The sequence below is a fragment of the Staurois parvus genome, unplaced genomic scaffold (assembly GCF_062004578.1).
Source record: "Staurois parvus isolate SC_StPar_1 unplaced genomic scaffold, SC_StPar_1.0 ptg000191l, whole genome shotgun sequence".
Lineage (NCBI taxonomy): Eukaryota > Metazoa > Chordata > Amphibia > Anura > Ranidae > Staurois > Staurois parvus.
In genome coordinates, this window is record NW_028317987.1 from 802,870 (window position 1) to 823,720 (window position 20,851).

The window sequence follows — 20,851 nt, forward strand, 5'->3', positions numbered from 1 at the left end:
CTTCTGTGTATTATGGGAGGGAAATTCTGCCCAAAAAGGGGAACTTCTCCTTCAAGTATGGACCAAACTGGTCACGTCTGGGTGAATGACGGCTCATTCAGTCAACAATTTATAGACTCAGCCAATCACAGGGCAGGACTCCATTGTTATTCTTCTCCTGCCATCAATGGGCAACCTGGTCCCACACTTCATCCATGGCTTTGGGGACCTCTGATCTCCTTATGAACTGTTCCTTCCATGATGAAGATCAGCCATGGAGTATATCTGAGGTGTATATCAGGGTGTGCTTCTTCCCCACATGAGAGCTGGGATGTCCAGCAACATTCATCTAGAAAACATTTCCCGCACTCAAGGCACTAATACACCTCCAGGGTTGTGTGGGACCCCTGATGTACAGGAAGGCAGGACTTCAGTGAGGAACATTTCCCTCACTCAGGAGAAGAAAGTGGCTTCTCCTCTGTGTGAGATTTCGTATGCCTAGAAAGATTGAAGCTCCTTGAAAAACATTTCTCAAACTCATGATAGGAATACGGCTTCTCCCCCGTGTGACATCTCTGATGTTTGTAAAGACTAGACTTGTCTGAAAAACATTTCCCGCACTCAGGACAGGAATAAGGCTTCTCCCCTGTGTGAGATCTCTGATGTACATAAAGACTAGACTTCTGTGTAAAACAGTTCCCACACTCAGGACAGGAAAATGGCTTTTCACCCGTGTGAGATCTCTGATGTCTGGAAAGAACGGACTTCTCTGAAAAGCATTTCCAGCACTGAGGACAGGAATACGGCTTCTCCCCCGTGTGATATCTCTGATGGCTGTAAAGACTGGATTTATGTGAAAAACATTTCCCACACTCAGAACAGGAATATGGCTTTTCCCCCGTGTGAGATCTCTGATGTGTGTAAAGATGGGACTTCTGTGAAAAACATTTCCCGCACTCATGACAGGAATTTATTTTTTCTCCTGTGTGCAGCTTTTGATGTATGACAAGATGTGATTTTGATACAAAACATTTCCCGCACTCAGCACAGGAATATGGCTTCTCACCTGTGTGAGATCTTTCATGCCTATTAAGTCTGGATTTATAACGGAATCCTTTCCCGCACTCAGTACAGGAGAAGCTCTTCCCTGTTGGAAGGCTGGCCTGGTCCTGCACAGTCTGAGGTTCCTCAGGATACGAGGAATCCGATGGTCCATCTACACTGGGTGGTGCCGGATGGACATTGGAGGGAGCCGGGTTTTCTCCTGGACTATACTGTGTGATGTCCTCATTTTCTACTTTCCAGTCTGGAGACAAAGTGAGACAATCCTCGGAGGTTTTCCTCATCTCCCGGCCATGGACTAAAATACAAAGACAAAGAGGATTACTAGACAGGAGCTGATTGGTTCCCCCAAACCAGGACTCCGCCCACATCAGGCAGCTTGGTCTCTGAGGAGCTTACAATTCCACCCTCAAGGGAACTAGGAAATGGCTCCTCTGATCTCCTACCAGGTCATTTCTTTATTCATGGACCTTAGTCAGAGAGTGAGGAAACAACCAGAACTGTCTTTTATAGGAGGGACAGTGATGAGGGGATTATAGGACGAGGGTCCCCACCCCCTCTATCACTCATCGCCATCTTCCCAACACAAGAAGTACTGCACTTCCTTATTTAGTCCATGATTTAGTCATGAAGAAAAGCGGGGCTGAGCCCCACCAGAGGTCAGAGAGTGAGGATGGGGGGAGAACAACCAAGATGAAGACTAGACTGATCCTGAAGACCACCATCATTGGGGGATTGACTCCTCCCTCATTATCACTTTCTGTTTAAGGGTCCAAAGTTGGAGGATGTTATCACATTATTATCACCATGTAAAAGTCTGTGCTCCAATCACATCGTCCGATATAAAATGTCCAGCTGGTAGAACAAAAGATAATCCATATTATGTGTATATATAGCAGTGGGGGGAGGGGGAGGGGGAGAGCAGAAGTCAGGACTATGGAATGTACAACATAGAGTATATAGTGCAGGGGTCAGGAGTATGTAATGTACAACATAGAGTATATAGTGCAGGGGTCAGGAGTATGTAATGTACAACATAGAGTATATAGTGCAGGGGTCAGGAGTATGGAATGTACAACATAGAGTATATAGTGCAGGGGTCAGGAGTATATAATGTACAACATAGAGTATATAGTGCAGGGTCAGGAGTATGTAATGTACAACAGAGTATATAGTGCAGGGGTCAGGAGTATGTAATGTACAACATGGAGTATATAGTGCAGGGGTCAGGAGTATGTAATGTACAATATACAGTGTAAGGGTCAGGACTCATAATATTGGTATTCAGTAATCAGTGGAATATTAAATGTTTACTGTAGACAAGTTGCAGAGATCCCACACCGCTGCCTCCCATCTCCTGAGACTGCACTCAGTGACTTGGGTCTGAGACACTACAGACATATCCCTCCACCCGGCACAGCCAGCAGACCACAGAGCAAGGAACCCTGGGAGAAATGTTCTGTCAGAGATCTTAATAGATCTGGACATGAGGAAGGACACCCAATACACACACCCCAGGTGCCTAGGTCTAGTAACACTTATGGTGAAATGAACATTTTACTGCCAGCTGAACCCCAGAACCTCCATAAATCCAGTCTAGATACATAAATTGTGTCTGCAGCACAGAGAAGGAAGATTATCCGAGAGAAATCCAGGAATACAGGACGGGGAACACAGCTCAGGAAAGTGACCAGGGGATTACAGGCTGATATCACCCAGTCCCCGCCCTACTCTGGACCAATCAGTGAGCAGTATGGGTGGAGGAATGGATTTAGTGTTCATGACCCACCTGTGCTGATCTCTGTAGGAGTGTCCTCCTCTATAAATGTCCCCGTTATTCCATCCTCCTCCATAGACTGCTGATCATCCCTCACATACGCCTCTTCTTCTTCTGCTTTCACCTCAAATTCTATATCGATTGGATCTCCACTCTAAATCAAGGAAATGAGAGAAAATATCATCTGTAAAATGTAAGATTTATGATTGTGACATCACACACAAAATCCACACATTGTCTCCCTTCACAGAAGCAGATCACATGTGATATGTGGGTACATTTCCCCTAAATACCGCATGCCATCCTGAAACTGTCCATTTCCTATCCCGTGTTGCGGTATTGACCACAAACACTGAACACGCTCAGTAAATACCGCATGAACAGGCGTTACATTCACAGAAGGAAATAAAGAATGAAATGCATGCGGTCATTAATTAGTGGTGGAGACATGCGGCATTCAGGAAATGTGTACTGCTTGGTAAAGAGTGGGCGGCCGCTGGCATCCTTAACAACCAGTAAACAACATGGTTGTTAGGGAGCGAGCGGCCGCTGCGTCCTAACCAACCGATAAATCACGAAAAAAAAAAAAAATTACCGGCAACAAAATATTAAGAAAATGTTGTAAGGTCCCCCCCCCTGGGGTCTGGTAAGGATTTTGAGGTGGACCCCTTGCCTAAATGAAAGAAACACATACCAGACCCCTATCTGAGCATGCTGCTGGCAGGTCAGGAAAGGGGGGGATGAGCAAGCGACCCCCCTCCTGAAACATACCAGGCCACGTGCCCATAACATGGAGTGGATGCTCTGGGGCGGGGGGGCTTTGCTCCCCCAGAGCACCTTGTCCATGTTGATGGGGACAAGGGACTCTTCCCCACAACCCAGGCTAGTGGCTGTGGGGGTTTGCAGGCAGAGGACTTACAAAATGTAACAAGGAAGCCCTCAGATCCCTCACCCCATGTGAATGAGTATGGGGTACATGGTACCCCTAATTATTCACCCCCAAAAAGTATTCTGTTAAATAGACAGCAGGCAGTTTTTGACAAGTCCTTTATTAAAAAGCAAAACTAAAGCAAAATGTCCCCCCCGGTGTAGATCCATCATCAATCACGATGCTCGCTGTCACCGCTGACTCAGAAAGAAAAGCTCCGCTCCCAATGAAGACTCCCCTCTGTCTGACAGCTCTGCTACCTCCTGCCACTAAATATACTGAGGGACGGTGCCACTCGGTGATGTCACTGACCGGGGTATGTTGTATTGGTGACGTCACTGACCGGGGCATGTTGTATTGGTGATGTCACTGACCGGGGCATGTTGTATTGGTGACATCACTGACCGGGGCATGTTGTATTGGTGACGACACTGACCGGGGCATGTTGTATTGGTGACATCACTGACCGGGGCATGTTGTATTGGTGACGTCACTGACCGGGGCATGTTGTATTGGTGACGTCACTGACCAGGGCATGTTGTATTGGTGACGTCACTGACCGGGGCATGTTGTATTGGTGACATCACTGACCGGGGCATGTTGTATTGGTGATGTCACTGACCGGGGCATGTTGTATTGGTGATGTCACTGACCGGGGCATGTTGTATTGGTGATGTCACAAGAAGGCAATGACAGTGAGTATCGTGATTGGATCATCGATGGATCTACATCAGGGGGATATTGTTCTTTATTTTTGTTTTTTTCAAAAATTACTTCCAGTGTTTTCTTAAACTACCTTTTTTTGGTGAATGAATAGGGGTACTATGTACTCTATACTAATTCACATTGTGGGGGGCCGGGATCTGGGGGCCTCCATGTTAAAGGTGACTTCTAGATTCCAATATGCCCCCCACAACCACTGGCCAGGGTTGTGGGGAAGGACCCTTGTCCCCATCGCCATGGGGACAAGGTGCTTTTGGGAGGATAGAGCGCCCCTGCCCTGAAGCACCCACCCCATGTTGAGGGTATGTGGCCTGGTATGGTTCAGGAGGAAGGTGGGCACTCACTAAGGGTCTGGTATTGATTTTGGAGGGGAAACCACACGTTTATTTTTATTGTTTTGGCATCGGGGTTCCCCTCAAAATCCATACCAGACCTGTCACAGCCATCAGCGGGGAACTTGGAGGCCGTCCCCTCCTTGTTTACTGGTTGTTGGGGACACTGGCGGCTGCCCTCTCCTTAACAACAAGCTATTTACAAGTGTTGCTATGGACACCAGTGGTAAATTACCCGCAGGCTTCACTACTAAAAAACAGAATGCAGCATCTTACTACATACTGGGATACGGGAAGATACCGCTTTGTGATTGGAGCCCATAGTCTCTACAAGTCCATGTTCTAGATTCTCCATCCCACCAACCTTGTAATAGTGAGGGATGGTGTGACCTTCCTGTGTGGAATCCCGGGAATACAGAGGATGGGGACATCTCTCTGGTGGGTTCCTGGTATTAGGTGGCTCCATCATATCCTTGTGTCCTTCTGAAAACTCCTCCATCACTCCATACTCCTCATCCTCCTCTTTATACTCTTCTTTAACATCAATATTATAATCCCCGAGGATTCCACTCTGAAAGATATAATAAAACATTCATTGTAACAAACATGCTGTGTATAAATCACAACTCCCAATAATTGTCATCATCTACCTGATGATGGGGAGGGATGGTGTGACCTTCCTGTGTGGAATCCCGGGAATACAGAGGACGGGGACATCTCTCTGGTGGGTTCCCATGACTGGATCCATCTGTAGGAAACACACACACTGACTGAATCCATTGTTTCTATGTGTTTATCAGATGATGGGGGATCTAGGTGGATCCTCCGTACTGCTCTCTCCTTTACAATAAAGTCTCCTCTTACCCGGTGATGTGAGGGGCGGCTGATTGTCCATCATGACGTCCTTGTAGAGATCCTTGTGTCCTTCTAAATACTCCCACTCCTCCATGGAGAAATAGACAGTGACACCCTGACACCTTATAGGAACCTGACACACACAATGATACAGTCACCATCCAGACACATCCCTTGTCTGTTACTGGAGAATGTCCCAGAATTCCCGGCACCGCTCACCTCTCCTGTCAGCAGCTCCATCATCTTCTTGGTGACTTCTAGAATCTTCTGTGTCTTCTGTCTTGTAGGGATCAGGGATGGAGGTGGGTGGATGGTGATGGGATTCTGGATTCTCGAGGATCTTGTGGTCATACGATGAGATCTCCTTCTGGTGTCATTGTCGGTAGATTTCTTCATGACTCCTGTACAGTTCTGTGTGATACAAAGATAAATCTCACTCTCCCATAATCCCTCACTTCTATGGTCAGCTCTAGATTTATTCTCCAGGGATTGGCCACAATGTGCCGACTCAGCAAAGGACAGACATCTCCATCCAATGATATGATGACAATGGGGTCAGATTTATAGCTCCTTCTAGAAGTCATATAATAGAGTCACTAATGGTTTACTAGTAAGGCTCACTGACCCACCAGGAAATGTCACCCATGGATTTAGTGGTCAGTGGGCGTGGCATGCTGGTAATCATGGGTCTCTCTGATTGGACTAAAGCTGAGATTGTTCTCTTCTATAACCAATGCCGCCATCTTGTGCTATAACCAAATCTCATAGAGTCCGGACACTTTATGTATTCATAGTACTTGTGTGGATGTCGTTATTGATTACAGAACATCAGAAGACTTCAAGTGACTCTGAATACCTCCCAGTGTACAGCCCAGTCAGATTTAACCCCTTCATTACACTCACCTCTCCAGTCAGCAGGCTGAGGATCTCCAGGGTGAGCTTCAATATCGTCTCATTCCGGGGAAATTCCTTCCTTACAATCTTCACAAAACCCAAAGTCTGCTGATGGTCCATCATGACGTCCTTGTAGAGGTCCTTGTGTCCTTCTAAATACTCCCACTCCTCCATGGAGAAATAGACAGTGACACCCTGACACCTTATAGGAACCTGACACACACAATGATACAGTCACCATCCAGACACATCCCTTGTCTGTTACTGGAGAATGTCCCAGAATTCCCGGCACCGCTCACCTCTCCTGTCAGCTGATGGACCATCATGGTGGTCAGTTCCAGAATCTTCTGCTCTTTCTCCCTCTCAGGTATCAGAGAACAAGATGGAGGCACCATGGTGAGGCTCTGGGTTCTGCTCCATCCTCCTGAGATTGGCTCCCCACTAGACTTCTTCTTTACAACATAATCCTACAGATCAGGAGAAAAATAAAACAATATCAACCACATGACATCATCTAAATGTGTGCAAAAATAAAATGGTCTATTGACCAGAATAGACAAGAGTGATGTCATGTGACCTCCCAGAATCCTCCTCACCTCTCCAGTCAGGTCTGTGTTTTATTAATAGAGATAAGAGTGATGTCATGTGACCTCCCAGAATCCTCCTCACCTCTCCGGTCAGCAGGTAGATGATCTCCAGGGTGAGGTTTAGTATCTTCTCAGTCATGTGACTCCGGTCCTCCTCCATCCTCATTGGTGCCATCATGTGATCTATACAGGTCTCCTTGTAGACGGATAACTTTGGGAAATGAAAGTAAGAATGATTTGGATGGTATTGGTCACACAATAATAGGATGTGGATGTGAGGGGGGAATAGGAGGGTTGCTGGACATTGAAGAACTACTCCCCCCATGGGAAGACATTTTGTTTGGACTGTTTAGTGTTTACTACAATTTTGAGGTCCGGGGCCCCTTTTCTCTGTTGGGTTTGTTTGGTCTCTGAACTGGTTTTGATGAGTATTAGATCTGCAGACAAGGAATGATAAATCTGATCCTTCCTATGACTAGTTTGCTCTGAGGCAGTGCTGTGAGGTCAATGTCGGCTCATCATGCAGGGATGGTCACTTTACATCGCCCGACGCCCGGGACATGTAGTTCTGGGGGCCGGGCAAGTATTGTGTTTAATCTTTATCCCTGCTGAGGGCAAGCCGCAGGGCTCTCCTTTCAGGTGCCAGCCTCTGCCACCCCGTGTGTGTGAACCTCCTCTGTACTTACTATGCTTCCCCGGCTCTGCTTGCCCATCTGTGGGCCCGGGTCAGTGAGTGTCGGAGGGTAGAGGGGGCGGAGGAGAGCGGACACGTTCACTCCCTTCTTGTCCTGACCCAGAAGTGATGTTATGACAGATTTCCCAACCATCGAGGCCAGCAAAGAATGTAATGCGGTGCGATGTGCACTACATTACATCCAATGGAGTACAGGGGAGACATTGGGGGTCTTTTAGACCCTGGATGTTTCAATAAAGAGAACCTGTCATCAAAAGTCATCTCATAGAGGACTTTGTCCCCTTAAGTAAAAATGTTTTTTTTAAATGCAAAGAATTAAAGTTATAACCAAGTACATAACTCCTCCCTTTAAAAAATTTTAAGACCCCCCCCTCCCCCACATATAGATAATACCGGGGACTAAAGGTTGTCACCATTTCAGCACACACAACTTAAGGTTTGACATGTTGGATATCTATTTACTCGCTGCAACCTCGGCTTTTATATTTTTACACATAAATGGGTCATTTATTGCTTTTTATGCCCTGAAATCAGCTTAAGAGTATTTTTTACTGAAATTTGGCATTTCCTAGACTTTGTGATATTATTTTGTGAAATAAAAAATTAGAACTGACGCTATTTTATTCTCTAAAGTCTCTACTTTCAGAAAATCGATATTTTGGGGGTTTTGTGTCTTCAGGATAAAATGATTTTTTAAACGTGCAAAAATGCAAAAATGGCTCTGGGAGTGAAAGGGAGAAAAGATAAGCCGGACACTCCCCTTTCCTGAGGAGCAGCCAATCGGTTCTCATTACACTGCAAGGTCTCTCCCCTCCCTGCTAGTCCCCGGGTGCAGTGCTGGAGACAGGCGGGGGAGGGGAGGAGGAGATAAACAGCTCAATGTTACACATATTAAATGTTTTAGTCTCTATAAAGCCCCATTTATTTTTTAAACCCCCGGACATTCCTAAAAGCACCTCAGATTTATATACATTTCTTGTTAAAAAGGAATGTTTCCTTCCCCCTGAGCAGCAATGTAAGGGGCTCTATGCTCCATACTCCTGACCCCGGCACTCCATCATTGTGTTGGCTGCATAGTGTAATGATTGCCCATTGGCTGCCTGTGTAGTGTCATCATTGTCCTTTGTAGGCCATGTATGGTCAGGATGGTCCTTGTCTTGTCTATTTATTGTCAGTGCTGTTTGTTTAGAGGACCATATTACTAGAATTTATCTCCACAATGAGGAGAATGTTCCGGCCCCGGAAGTGGGGGAATGTTCTGCCCCTGAAGGGGTTCATCTGGGTTCCCACACTATATATGTGTGTATCATCATCTGCTGGAGATAAAAGACATCACAGTGACTGTCAGGAATGGACTTGCCAGTAATGGTGGGACTCACCTGCCTTGTGGGCTGCAGTACCAGGGCTGGCCAGCGGGTGCTCCCGGCAATCAGAGACTCAACCTTGCATCCAGCCAAACACCTGAAGCTGATCATGCAGGTGTATTTAAGGGATGGCCAGACCTGCAGTCTCTGCCTTGGTGTGTTTTTTTCCTGGGCCCTGTATCTTGTTACCTGCATCCCTGTTCCTGTCTGACTGATTCGTTGCTGACCCTGCCTGATCCGGACCTCTGCTGACTTCTCCTGTTTCATCCCTGACTTGTGACCCTGACCATTCTCTGCCTGACCCCCTGTTCCTACCTGCCCGATTGTTATTGACCCGGCCTGCCTGACGACGCTTGCATTGTATGTACTGTTATCTGTGGGTGGTTTGGTTTGTTTGCACTGTGTTATGTTTTAGTATTGCACTGCGTTTATGTTTGTATTGTTAGTCTTTAATAAATTATATTGTTTATAACTTATCTGAAGCCTGCGTTTCCCTGCGTCAGTCACATACCTCTGGTCACACCCCGGAGCCCTGACAGTGACTATGGAGGAAGAGGACGGACGTGACTATGGGGGAAGAGGACGGACGTGACTATGGGGGAAGAGGACGGACGTGACTATGGGGGAAGAGGACGGACGTGACTATGGAGGAAGAGGACGGACGTGACTATGGAGGAAGAGGACGGACGTGACTATGGAGGAAGAGGACGGACGTGACTATGGAGGAAGAGGACGGACGTGACTATGGAGGAAGAGGACGGACGTGACGGTGAGGTTACTGGGTGTAAATAGGAAATAACATCTTATTACCTCCTCTGCTGCCACGTCCACCAATGTCTCTGATCTGCTTCCTCCCCACTCACCTCTCGGAATGGCCTGTCTACCTGACATCACTTCCTGTCTGTACCTGACATCACTTCCTATCTGTATCCCATAGAGAAGTCCTGTCTGGGGAGAAATGAGATCACCATCTTGTGGAGTTCAGAGGAACTGCAGCCCCGAGAAACATCCCCTAATAACCATTCCAGCATTGTATCTACCTTACAGAGATACCAGGGAAGATCAAAAAGAACTAAAAAAAGTAAGAAACAATAAACCTAACTCTTATGCAACCAACTGTTTAAATAATATATTTTACTACAGATAGAAAAGTCTTAAAGACACAGAACACAAGATAAAAACAAAATACATAATAAAACAGAGATCTCCAAAACAGATCTTTTTGGGTAAAAAAAATGCAAAAATACATCGTAAAGTATAATAATATATATCAATCCACTCATAATGAAGATGTTAGACATAAATGACAAGGATGTAATGGTCACAGAGGAATGGTGGTGGAGATCTCTCAAAGTAAGAACACTTCCTTGAATGGTTCTATAAATAAAGAATGAATCCTGGAGGGAATAAAGCTGTAAAGCAATAAATAATATATAAACTGGGCCATCCACTTCATCCATAAAGACATTGTGATTGAAGATCTTCTAGATCACATAGAAGGAGGACTCATCCATGATTTCATACATTTGTTTGGAAGGATAGAACAATCCTCAGAAGGGAACATGTAGGATGACAGGAAAGGCTCCTGACTGGTGAGATCCTCCAAACATAATGATGACATCCATGAACTGGAGCGAGCTCGTTGGGGTGATAAAGCCAATCTGGAAACACTGTGTAGACGTTCTCCAAGAACTCAGCACACTCCAGGTGTGGAGAAAGTCTCCAGGTGGGTTTAGCCTGTCATTTATCATAGGTAGAAATGTCCACACATGGACTTCCACAGGGACCCCCGAGACTACATGTAGAACCTGTACAGTGACCCCTGTAATGAACTGCTTCCCACCAGGCCTATAGCAGAATGACAGCTGAGCGGGATCTTTCCCATCCTGGGAGGACATCATATGAAGTCCTCCAAGTCTAGTGGCTCTGCTATATCTTGATATGTCACCTGCTGTGTCCACCAAATGACAGATCATTTTATCTGGCCAGCCCAGTACCATGTGATTGCTATGACCAATCACAGTGATCATATGACAGTTGTACACAATGAATGGCTTTCATTCATAGCCATTCATTGTGTACTATTGTGATGATCTCTGTGATTTGTCACTGGCTCACTACCTCTACTGGAAATGTATTCCAAGCATCAACTACTCTTTCAGTAAAATAATACTTTCTGAGATTAGTTGTGAACTTTCCTCCAGTTAGTTGGAGGTCATGTCCCGTGTTCTTCATTTTGGTTTTATATTGAAAATCCTGTCCTCCTGAACCCTATTCACTCCCTTGTTGTATGTAAAGGTTTCAGTCATGTCTCCCCTTTCCCTTCTCTCCTCCAGACTGGACATGTTACGTTCCTGAAGTCTCTCCTGATATCACTATTTGTATTCCCCGTCTCTGGACTCGTTCTGTCTTATCACCTTTATGTAAGCGAGGTCTCCAGAACTGGACACAGTATTCTAAATGAGGTTGCTGCTGACCCCTCTAGTGATAGATCTATATAGAGGAATCAGGACCTCCTTCCTCCTGCTGGTGACCCCTCTAGTGATATAAAGATCTGTATAGAGGAATCAGGACCTCCTTCCTCCTGCCGGTGACCCCTCTAGTGATAGAAAGATCTATATAGAGGAATCGGGACCTCCTTCCTCCTGCCGGTGACCCCTCTAGTGATATAAAGATCTATATAGAGGAATCGGGACCTCCTTCCTCTCGCCGGTGACCCCTCTAGTGATATAAAGATCTATATAGAGGAATCAGGACCTCCTTCCTCCTGCCGGTGACCCCTCTAGTGATATAAAGATCTATATAGAGGAATCAGGACCTCCTTCCTCTTGCCGGTGACCCCTCTGTAAGGGAATTCCCGTGAGACGGCTGGTGATTAGACGTGCGCATGTGCACAGAAATGTACGATCATGCACGGTGAAGATTGGCTCCAGGTGGACTATTTAAAAGGTGCCTTTGCCTGTGCTGAGTGCTGACTGGTCTTCAGCTGTTCCCTGTTTCCTGCTCGTTCCTGTGTGTGATTTCCTTGTTGCTGACCCGGCTTGTTCCTGACCTGACTCTGATTACTCCCCTGCTTGATACTGGTTCCTGACTTCGGCTCTGCTCCTGACTTTGGCTTGCTTATGATTTGGTACCTTGCTGTCCGCCCATTAATGACCCCGGCTATTCCTATGACATTGCTCCTGTCTCCCATGCCTGCTTCCTGCCTTGCTCTGGTGCACACCTGGTGATCTACCATACCAGCTCTGCATATCACTACTGTGCCTCAATTGGAGGTTCATCAGTCTTCCAAAGTCTCCAACTGCAAGAGCTGCAAACAACACCTGCTGGCGCTCTTGTCCCCCTGGTCCCTAGACACCCTCTGTTCCTCTTCCAGTGGGGTCAGGGCTAGTGACACAAGTAAGGCCGACCTCGTCATTTCAGTCCCCCATCAGGTACATGACAGTACCAGTCAGCCAATGATGGAGTCTGAAAGGGAGGCCTCTGCAATAGGGGACATCTGTCAATCAATCTCTGCCTTGTCTTACATGGTGCAGAGGTTGCAAAAGAATCCTTGAGCACATGGAAAACCAATTACCAACCAAGTCAGATGTCTCAACAGCCATGGGTCCTTCTGCAGTCTCAGACATAACTACCCAGAGAGGGCTCAGCATGATTCATGACCCCTCTAGTGATATAAAGATCTATATAGAGGAATCAGGACCTTCCACCTCCTGCTGGTGACCCCTCAAGTGATATAAAGATCTATATAGAGTAACCGGGACCTCCTTCCTCCTGCTGGTGACCCCTCAAGTGATATAAAGATCTATATAGAGTAATCGGGACCTCCTTCCTCCTGCTGGTGACCCCTCAAGTGATATAAAGATCTATATAGAGGAATCGGGACCTCCTTCCTCCTGCCGGTGACCCCTCTAGTGATATAAAGATCTATCTAGAGGAATCATGATCTCCTTTCTCCTGCCGGTGACCCCTCTAGTGATATTAAGATCTATATAGAGGAATCAGGACCTCCTTCCTCCTGCCGGTGACCCCTCTAGTGATATAAAGATCTATATAGAATGAGGACCTCCTTCCTCCTGCCAGTGACCCCTTTAGTGATATAAAGATCTATATAGAGGAATCGGGACCTTCTTCCTCCTGCCGGTGACCCCTCTAGCAATATAAAGATCTATATAGAGGAATCAGGACCTCCTTCTGTGATGATTGTGTGCAATAGAGGCATAGACGTTGTACATGACAGCCATCTTGTTAGGTTTCAGCCATGTTCCCTTCTGTCCTCCCTCATCCCTTTGTCCATGGAATGCATAGCTACAAGTTGACGGATGTCAACAGGATCTATTATCCTAAATAAAACACAGATAGATCAGCTCCAGGGCTGTAAACCTCTAATTAGTCTGGTTCCAGGGGGTTTGCTGGAAAACCACTTCCCTCTGCCCGGATGTAAAACAATAACTCAGTCAGTCATGACCTGTTAGGCTATTAGAGCAGAGCGTGCCATAAAATGTACATTCCACAAGAGTAATTTTTCATACAATTTATAAACTTCAGCAGGAACTGGGCACATTAATATGAAGTATATATACAGATAGATCATTTTAATATGAGTCACACAAGACCTTACATTACTATGTTAGTGCCTACAAGAGAGAAGAAGCAGTCTCTTTCCTCCTGGGTGACAAGGGTATGCTATGCTTGGTATCTTTGTGTTCCGAACAGGGGCGGACTGACAACTCATGGGGCCCCTGGGCAATAGGGGATCATGGGGCCCCTGTGTCCTTGCCCAAACTCAAAAAAGCCTATGAAAAAGGTACCAGGGGCATCTCATGGGGCCCCCTACTCACCCCGAGCCCTCGGGCAGTGCCCGAGTTTCCAAATGGTCAGTCCACCCCTGGTTCGGAATATATTTCTAAATATTAATCTGTCAGTTGCTAGGATGCTGCCTGTACCTATTGAAGGTTATTGACCTTAGTATAAAATTGTAAGGGATTTGGTCATAACCTTGGTTACCACCTAACACCCATCCCCAAACTGCATGATTGGTCATTTGTTCTCAGGAGACACCCCTTTAATATGGTAGAAAAAGACTGACAGCCTGGAGAAGACAGCTCTCATTTAACATCAATCAGAAAACATCTAACAGACTTGAGAGCCAAGGCAATCTTTTTGTTCGGACAATTGGACTCTGCTCAAACCAAGGATATTGCAAGTATTCTGCCTTCTGAACTCCTTTCTTTTATTTCTCTGTTGTTTTATTGCTCTCTTTATATCTTTGTTACATCTTTGTTTGTAAATATTTTTATTGCACCATTTTGACCTTTTTAGTAATAAATCCTATTTTCTGAAAAGTGTTGAACTGTCTCTAAAGCTTTTAATGCAAACTAAAGAATCTCTGACCCTGGAAGAGTGCTCCTGTATGTGATAATCCTCTGAATATCCCTGTCCCTGGAAGAGTGTTCCTGTATATAATAATCCTCTGAATATCCCTGTCCCTGGAAGAGTGTTCCTGTATGTAATAATCCTCTGATATCCCTGTCTGAGGTGACAGTGTGTATTACAGACACTTATACTAATATCATAGTGTTACTGCTAAGATTTGTGAGTTTCCTCCTTCTCTGTAAAAAGGTGGTGGTGGCAGTGTGAAGGGTTAATTGCGTAATTAACCAGTAACAATCGCTCTCAGGCTGCTGGCACATAGATTGTAGTGCCACAAGCTGGAAAATCTTTGTTCAGGGCGCAACTGAGAGTGGCATTGTTACGCAAGTGGCAGATCGGCTGGTCCTTCGGTCACGAGTTGGTGAGAAGGGCTGAGGTCGGATGCCGCATTCTGTCATACCTTCCTCCCGCTGGTGACCCCTCTAGTGATGCATCCTAGAATTCTATTTGCTTTCCCCACTGCCTGGCCATGCTGTTTGTTCATTTTGCAATCATCTGAAATAAGTACCCAAAATCCTTTTCTTCTGAAGTGCTGGCCAACACTGTACCCCAATGTTGTACTTTCTCAAGGGATTCTTTTTCCCTAGGTGCATTATTTTAGATTTGAAATATTGAACTGCAATTTCCACTTTTTTACCAATCTTCCTGCAATGCTAAATCCTGTTCCATGTTACAGACACCTCCAGGGATATCCTCCCTATTACACACCTTTGTGTCATCAGCAAAGAGACATCCCCTTACCCAACAACCCTTTAGTTCTATCACTTACATATAGATTACATAGAACAGGTCCCAGTACAGAGCCTTGGGGTACACCACTAGTGACTGCTCTCTGTTCTGAGTGATCCCCATTTACAACCACACTCTGGTATCTCTCCTTTAGCCAACTGCACATCCACTGAACCACCCAAGGGCTAAGTCCTAGCTTGTCCAACTTCTGTATTAGATCGTTATGTGGAACTGTATCACATGCCTTGCTGGAATCAAGATATTCTATGTCCACAGCACCACCCTGGTCCAAATCATTGGTAATATAGTCAAAAAGTCCAATCAGTCGAGTCTGCCATGGTCTGCCCTCAGTAAAGCCATGCTGCTTTGGATCCAGCAAGTTGTGTGTTTCTAGATGATCAATGATCCTTCCTTTCAGGAGTGATTCCATTAACTTGACTACCACCGATGTTAGACTCACTGGCCTGTAATTGCCGGCTTCTACCTTGCTGCCCTTCTTGGATGGAACACACTGTGCACTCCATTACATGAACAACATTGGGAGTGCTGCAATCATCATCTGAACAGGATACACAGGGGTATGAGCCAATCGTAGATCAGCAGGTGCCTACAGGTTACCACCCCACAGGGTTATAAGCCAATCATAGATCACCAGGTGCCTACAGGTTACCACCCCACAGGGTTATAAGCCAATTGTAGATCAGCAGGTGCCTACAGGATACCATCCCACAGGGGTATAAGCCAATTGTAGATCAGCAGGTGCCTACAGGTTACCAGTCCAAAGGGTTATGAGCCAATCGTAGATCAGCAGGTGCCTACAGGTTATCACCCCACAGGGTTATGAGCCAATCGTAGATTACCAGGTTGGCAGAACTGTTCTGGGCTCACAGAATGAAACAGGAAGGCTGAACTTATCATCACTACATGGACATGCTGGAAGCCATTTTGTTCTGTATATTCTATTTCATGGTTCCTGAACACAGATTCTAAGAGCATTCCAAGGTGGTTACAGCTTATGTTCCCAGGTTATAAATCTGGGGGGAGGTATGGTGGGATCAGACGGCTACAAGATGAAGACTAGACATGACACCAAGTGGTAAGATAAATGGATGAGTCCATGTCTAGATTGAACAAAGGACACAAGAACTGGTCACAATGATTATTTCCCATGATCCTCTGGAAAGAGTGCATATTATACCTTACATTGTATATGGTGTTATTATTATGTGACAGGAATATCTGATCCAAAAATGTCAATTGTATTATTATTAGTATTACATGCAGTGAATGCTTGCTTACTTATGTCATCCAGGTTTATATTACTAGATTCCATTTCCACATATATATATTTATATGAAATGGTTTAACAATGAATACATATTGATATATTGGGGATATTCTGTTTCTAACATTATAAAGTATCAGTTTGAGTTCATTGTATGACAACGTTGTTCTGTTACAGAAGACGTGAGATAAGAAGTCTCAGTATAATGACCTCATCTTTTTGTAGGATATTTAGGTAGATTTTTCTTCTCCAGAATCACTTAATACATTATTTGCAGTGACTTTGGTACAAGTTTGTCTGAAACCAACCCGTCAGAAAAGCAGTTATCTGGTAATATAGTGATGTCCTTACTAGCCAAGGTTAAAGGTCAACCCTTGTCATGTTGCAGAAGACATGTCAGAGGAACCCAAATCCTTCCCAATCCTATACTGCCCCCTATATGCCGATGATGTCAAACAGTAATACTGGAAGTGCATGGGCCGCCATCTTGGTATAGGACCATCACATATCCCAATAGAGATTTCACCCTGCAGTGTCCCAGGTGGACACTTTTAAATGTGAGTTCATTATTATATTATTTTTATAAAGGTATTTTATTGGAAATATTACACTATTTGGAGTGTTCTTTTCTATGATATGGAGCGGAGTTGGAGAGTTTTAAAGAGCTGACGGTGGTGAGCAGTTTGTACCAGTATACCTGCCCGGGTTACAAGGGGAAAAGCACAGTATGACCTGGGATGCAGGTCAAACCTGAAGGTGAGGGCAATAGTGTGTCCGGGGTGTATGCACACTGAAGGGTGACACAAGAGCCCTTCATCTGGATGTGAATGAGCAGGAATGTGATTACTGGTTATCACTTGAAGCACCGGGCAGGTAAAGGCACAGATCAATGTCATTTTGGAGGAGTATTGGACGGTGGATTGTGAGCACTGTATATAAAGGACTTCCCATGTTGATGCACATGAAGGACTATATTATGTGGAGGTGATTGGTCACTTGATAAATATGGTTTAGAAGATATATGGTTATATACTAGTACGTGGGATATAGGATATAGGTGTCAGGTAACCACGCACATCTATGCACATACGTTTATCACTTCTCACACAAGGTTTTGCACATATTGCATTGATTATACTCATTTGTATGTTCTATCTATTTATTTATATTATGGTATGAATACAGTTTGCTGATCATGCACATGTTTGCACATGCGTTCAACGCCTCACATTAGGTATTAGTACCACTGCATCTGATTGCATTTATTTGTGCTCTGCATTTATATTCACTTACATTAAAGAATCTGTTAACCACTTCCAGACCGGACACTTTCACCCCCTTCCTGACCAGGGCAATTTTCAGCTTTTAGCGCTATCACACTTTGAATGGCAATTGCGCGGTCATGCAACACTGTACCCAAATGAATTTTTTACCATTTTTTTGAGATAGATAAAGCTTTATTTTGGTGGTATTTATTCACCACTGGGATTTGTATTTTTTTTGCTATGTAAATGAAATGTCCAAAAATTTTGAAAAAAAGTGTTTTTTTTTATAAAATTTTGCAAATAAATAATATTTCATCATAAATCTTAGCCAAAATTTATTCTGTTATCTTTTTAGTAAAAAAAAAAAAAAATCCAAATTAGTTTATAAGCAAAAATTATAATTTTTAAACATTTTGTTTTTACACTTTTATTTTATTTTTTTATATTATTTTTTATTTTTATTTTTTTTTTTACATACTGTCACCCTAGCAGTACAGTGTCACCATGGTGACACTGTACTACTTGTGAGGGGTGATGAAGATTTTTTTTTTTTTTTTTACACTGATTGCTTTTACACCCATATAGGATGTAAAAGCAATCATTTCTCTTTCTCTCTGTGTGCATTCCTGCACTCATTGAGAAGAACTGAGTGAGCTGTGATTGGTCACAGCTTGTCACATGGTACAAGGCTTTTGTGAATAGCCTTGTACCATGTGACCTCTGTGATCATTCACAGATTTCACACATAGTAAGCAATGATGTCAGAAGTGACATCTTGCTTACTACTTTGCATGTGATCACTGATTGGCCAATCAGTGATCACATGATCGGGACCTCGTACAGAGGTCCCGTCCGATGATCGGTGTTTCACTGTGTCCGGAGGACACAGCGGGCAGCGGATCGCGGTGCTGCGCGCTCCCAGGGAGCGCGCACAAGCAGGGTGTGGAGAGGCCGTTTATAGACGGCCACCCGACCCTGCAGTGCCACCGTCCGGCCGTTTATATACAACGGCCAGTCGGGAAGTGGTTAACAACCCTATATTGGAGGAAGACTATGCCCAAGAAGAAGACCTCCGATTATTAGTGACATCCAAATCTCAATTCAGTATTAGAGATGGATTACTGACAAGAACATCCAAAAATGTCGAGGACTCATGTTACAACATGCTCATGAAGCACCTACAGCAGGTCACCGAGGTGAGAAGATTCCCTACGAATTACTCCGGGATTATGCTTACTGCCCTCATATGTTGAAGAATGTTCAAACCTACTGTCAGGGTTGTCTAGTTTGTGCTCAGTTTCAGCCATCATGTCCAACTTCAGAAGAAGGGTTTCTCATTGCCATGGTCCAATTTGCAGATTGATTTTATTGGTCCTGTCACAAAATCATCTACAGGAAACAAATACATGTTGACAGTCACTTGTTTATTTACTAAGTAGGTAGAATGTTCACCGGCTCCCAATAATACCACTGAAACATGTGCCACGTCACTCATTAACCATGTATTTTCCAGACTTGGTCTTCCTCAAAGGATTGATTCGGATCATGGCAGACATTTTACAAGTGAGGTAATGTCTAAGATGTGGAAAATGTCAGGTGTCAAATGTAAGTTACACATTGCCTATCGTCCAGCATCTAGCGGAGCAGTAGAGTGCTATAACCAGTCAATCATCAACATCCTGAAGAAATTCATGAAAGAATCAGGTAAAGACTGGGATATGACGTTACCTTTAGTGCTCATGGCTATTAGAGCAACTCCAAGTACCACAACCAAGATGTCACCATTTGAGTTGATGATAGGTAGGAAAATGTACTTCCACAACTTCTGTTGTATCACACATCTGACCATAACCTGATCAATGCAGCCACGACACATCAATATGTGGAAAACCTTCGACAGAACCTACAACATGATTTTGCCTTTGCACAGAAGAATCTAGAGAAAGCCGTGATAAGCAACAAAACGTATTACCATCTCAAAACTACCAAGAAGGAGCATAAAGTAAGTGATACAATGTATTTATACAACTGTGCTCCAGATATAGTCAAGGAAAAGAAATGTCTTCCTTCATGGAAAGGTCCGTATACTAATACTGACAACATTTCACCTGTGATATATAAAATAAGAATTGTCATAAATGGAGATTGTGTGGACAAATGGGTTCATATTAACCACTTGCCTACCAGGCACTTATACCCCCTTCCTTACCAGGCCAATTTTCAGCTTTCAGCGCTGCCGCACTTTGATTGACAATTGCGCGGTCATGCAACATTGTACCCATATGAAATTTTGATCATTTTTTTCTCACAAATAGAGCTTTCTTTTGGTGGTATTTAATCGCCACTGGGCGCTTTACTTTTTGCGCTATAAATTAAAAAAGTGCAAAAAATTTGAAAGAAAAAAAAAAGTTTCTTTGTTTCTATTATAAAATTTTTCAAACAGGTATTTTTTCTCCTTCACTGATGTGCGTTGATGAGGCAGCACTGATGGGCATTGATAGGCAGCACTAAAGGGCACTGATAGGCAGTACTAATGAGGTGGCACGGATAGGCGGCACTAATATGCAGCACTGATAGGCGGCACTGATAGGTGACACTGATGATGGGTACTGATAGAGGGCACTGACTGGCATCACTGCTGGGCACTGACTGGCGGCACTGACTGGCACAACCGCTGGGCACTGACTGGTGGCACTGACTGGCAGCACTGGTGGGTGGCACTGGTGGGCAGCACTGGTGGGTGGGCACAGGTGGGTGGCACTGGTGGGCACAGGTGGGTGGCACTGCTGGGCACAGGTAGGTGGCACTTCTGGGCACAGGTGTGTGACACTGCAGAGTGGCACAGGTGGGTGCACTGCTGGGCACAGGTGGGTGCACTGCTGGGCACAGGTGGGCGGAGCTAGTGGGCGCACTGCTGGGCACAGGTGGGCGGGACTTGTGGGTG

General features: G+C 44.8%; 1 protein-coding gene and 1 pseudogene across 1 annotated transcript; both read right to left on the reverse strand.

Moving 5' to 3' along the window:
* LOC149461824 (uncharacterized) overlaps positions 1-20,851 on the reverse strand; it is a 45,175-nt pseudogene that overhangs the window by 15,417 nt on the left and 8,907 nt on the right.
* Positions 3,427-7,339, reverse strand: LOC149461825 (uncharacterized). Its single transcript, XM_089677688.1, has 6 exons — positions 7,220-7,339; positions 6,850-7,017; positions 6,560-6,763; positions 5,876-6,067; positions 5,666-5,789; positions 3,427-3,491 (listed from the first exon to the last, which is right to left on the reverse strand). The coding sequence occupies exons 1-6, from the start codon at positions 7,313-7,315 to the stop codon at positions 3,427-3,429; spliced, it is 849 nt and encodes a 282-aa protein (XP_089533814.1). The 5' UTR covers positions 7,316-7,339.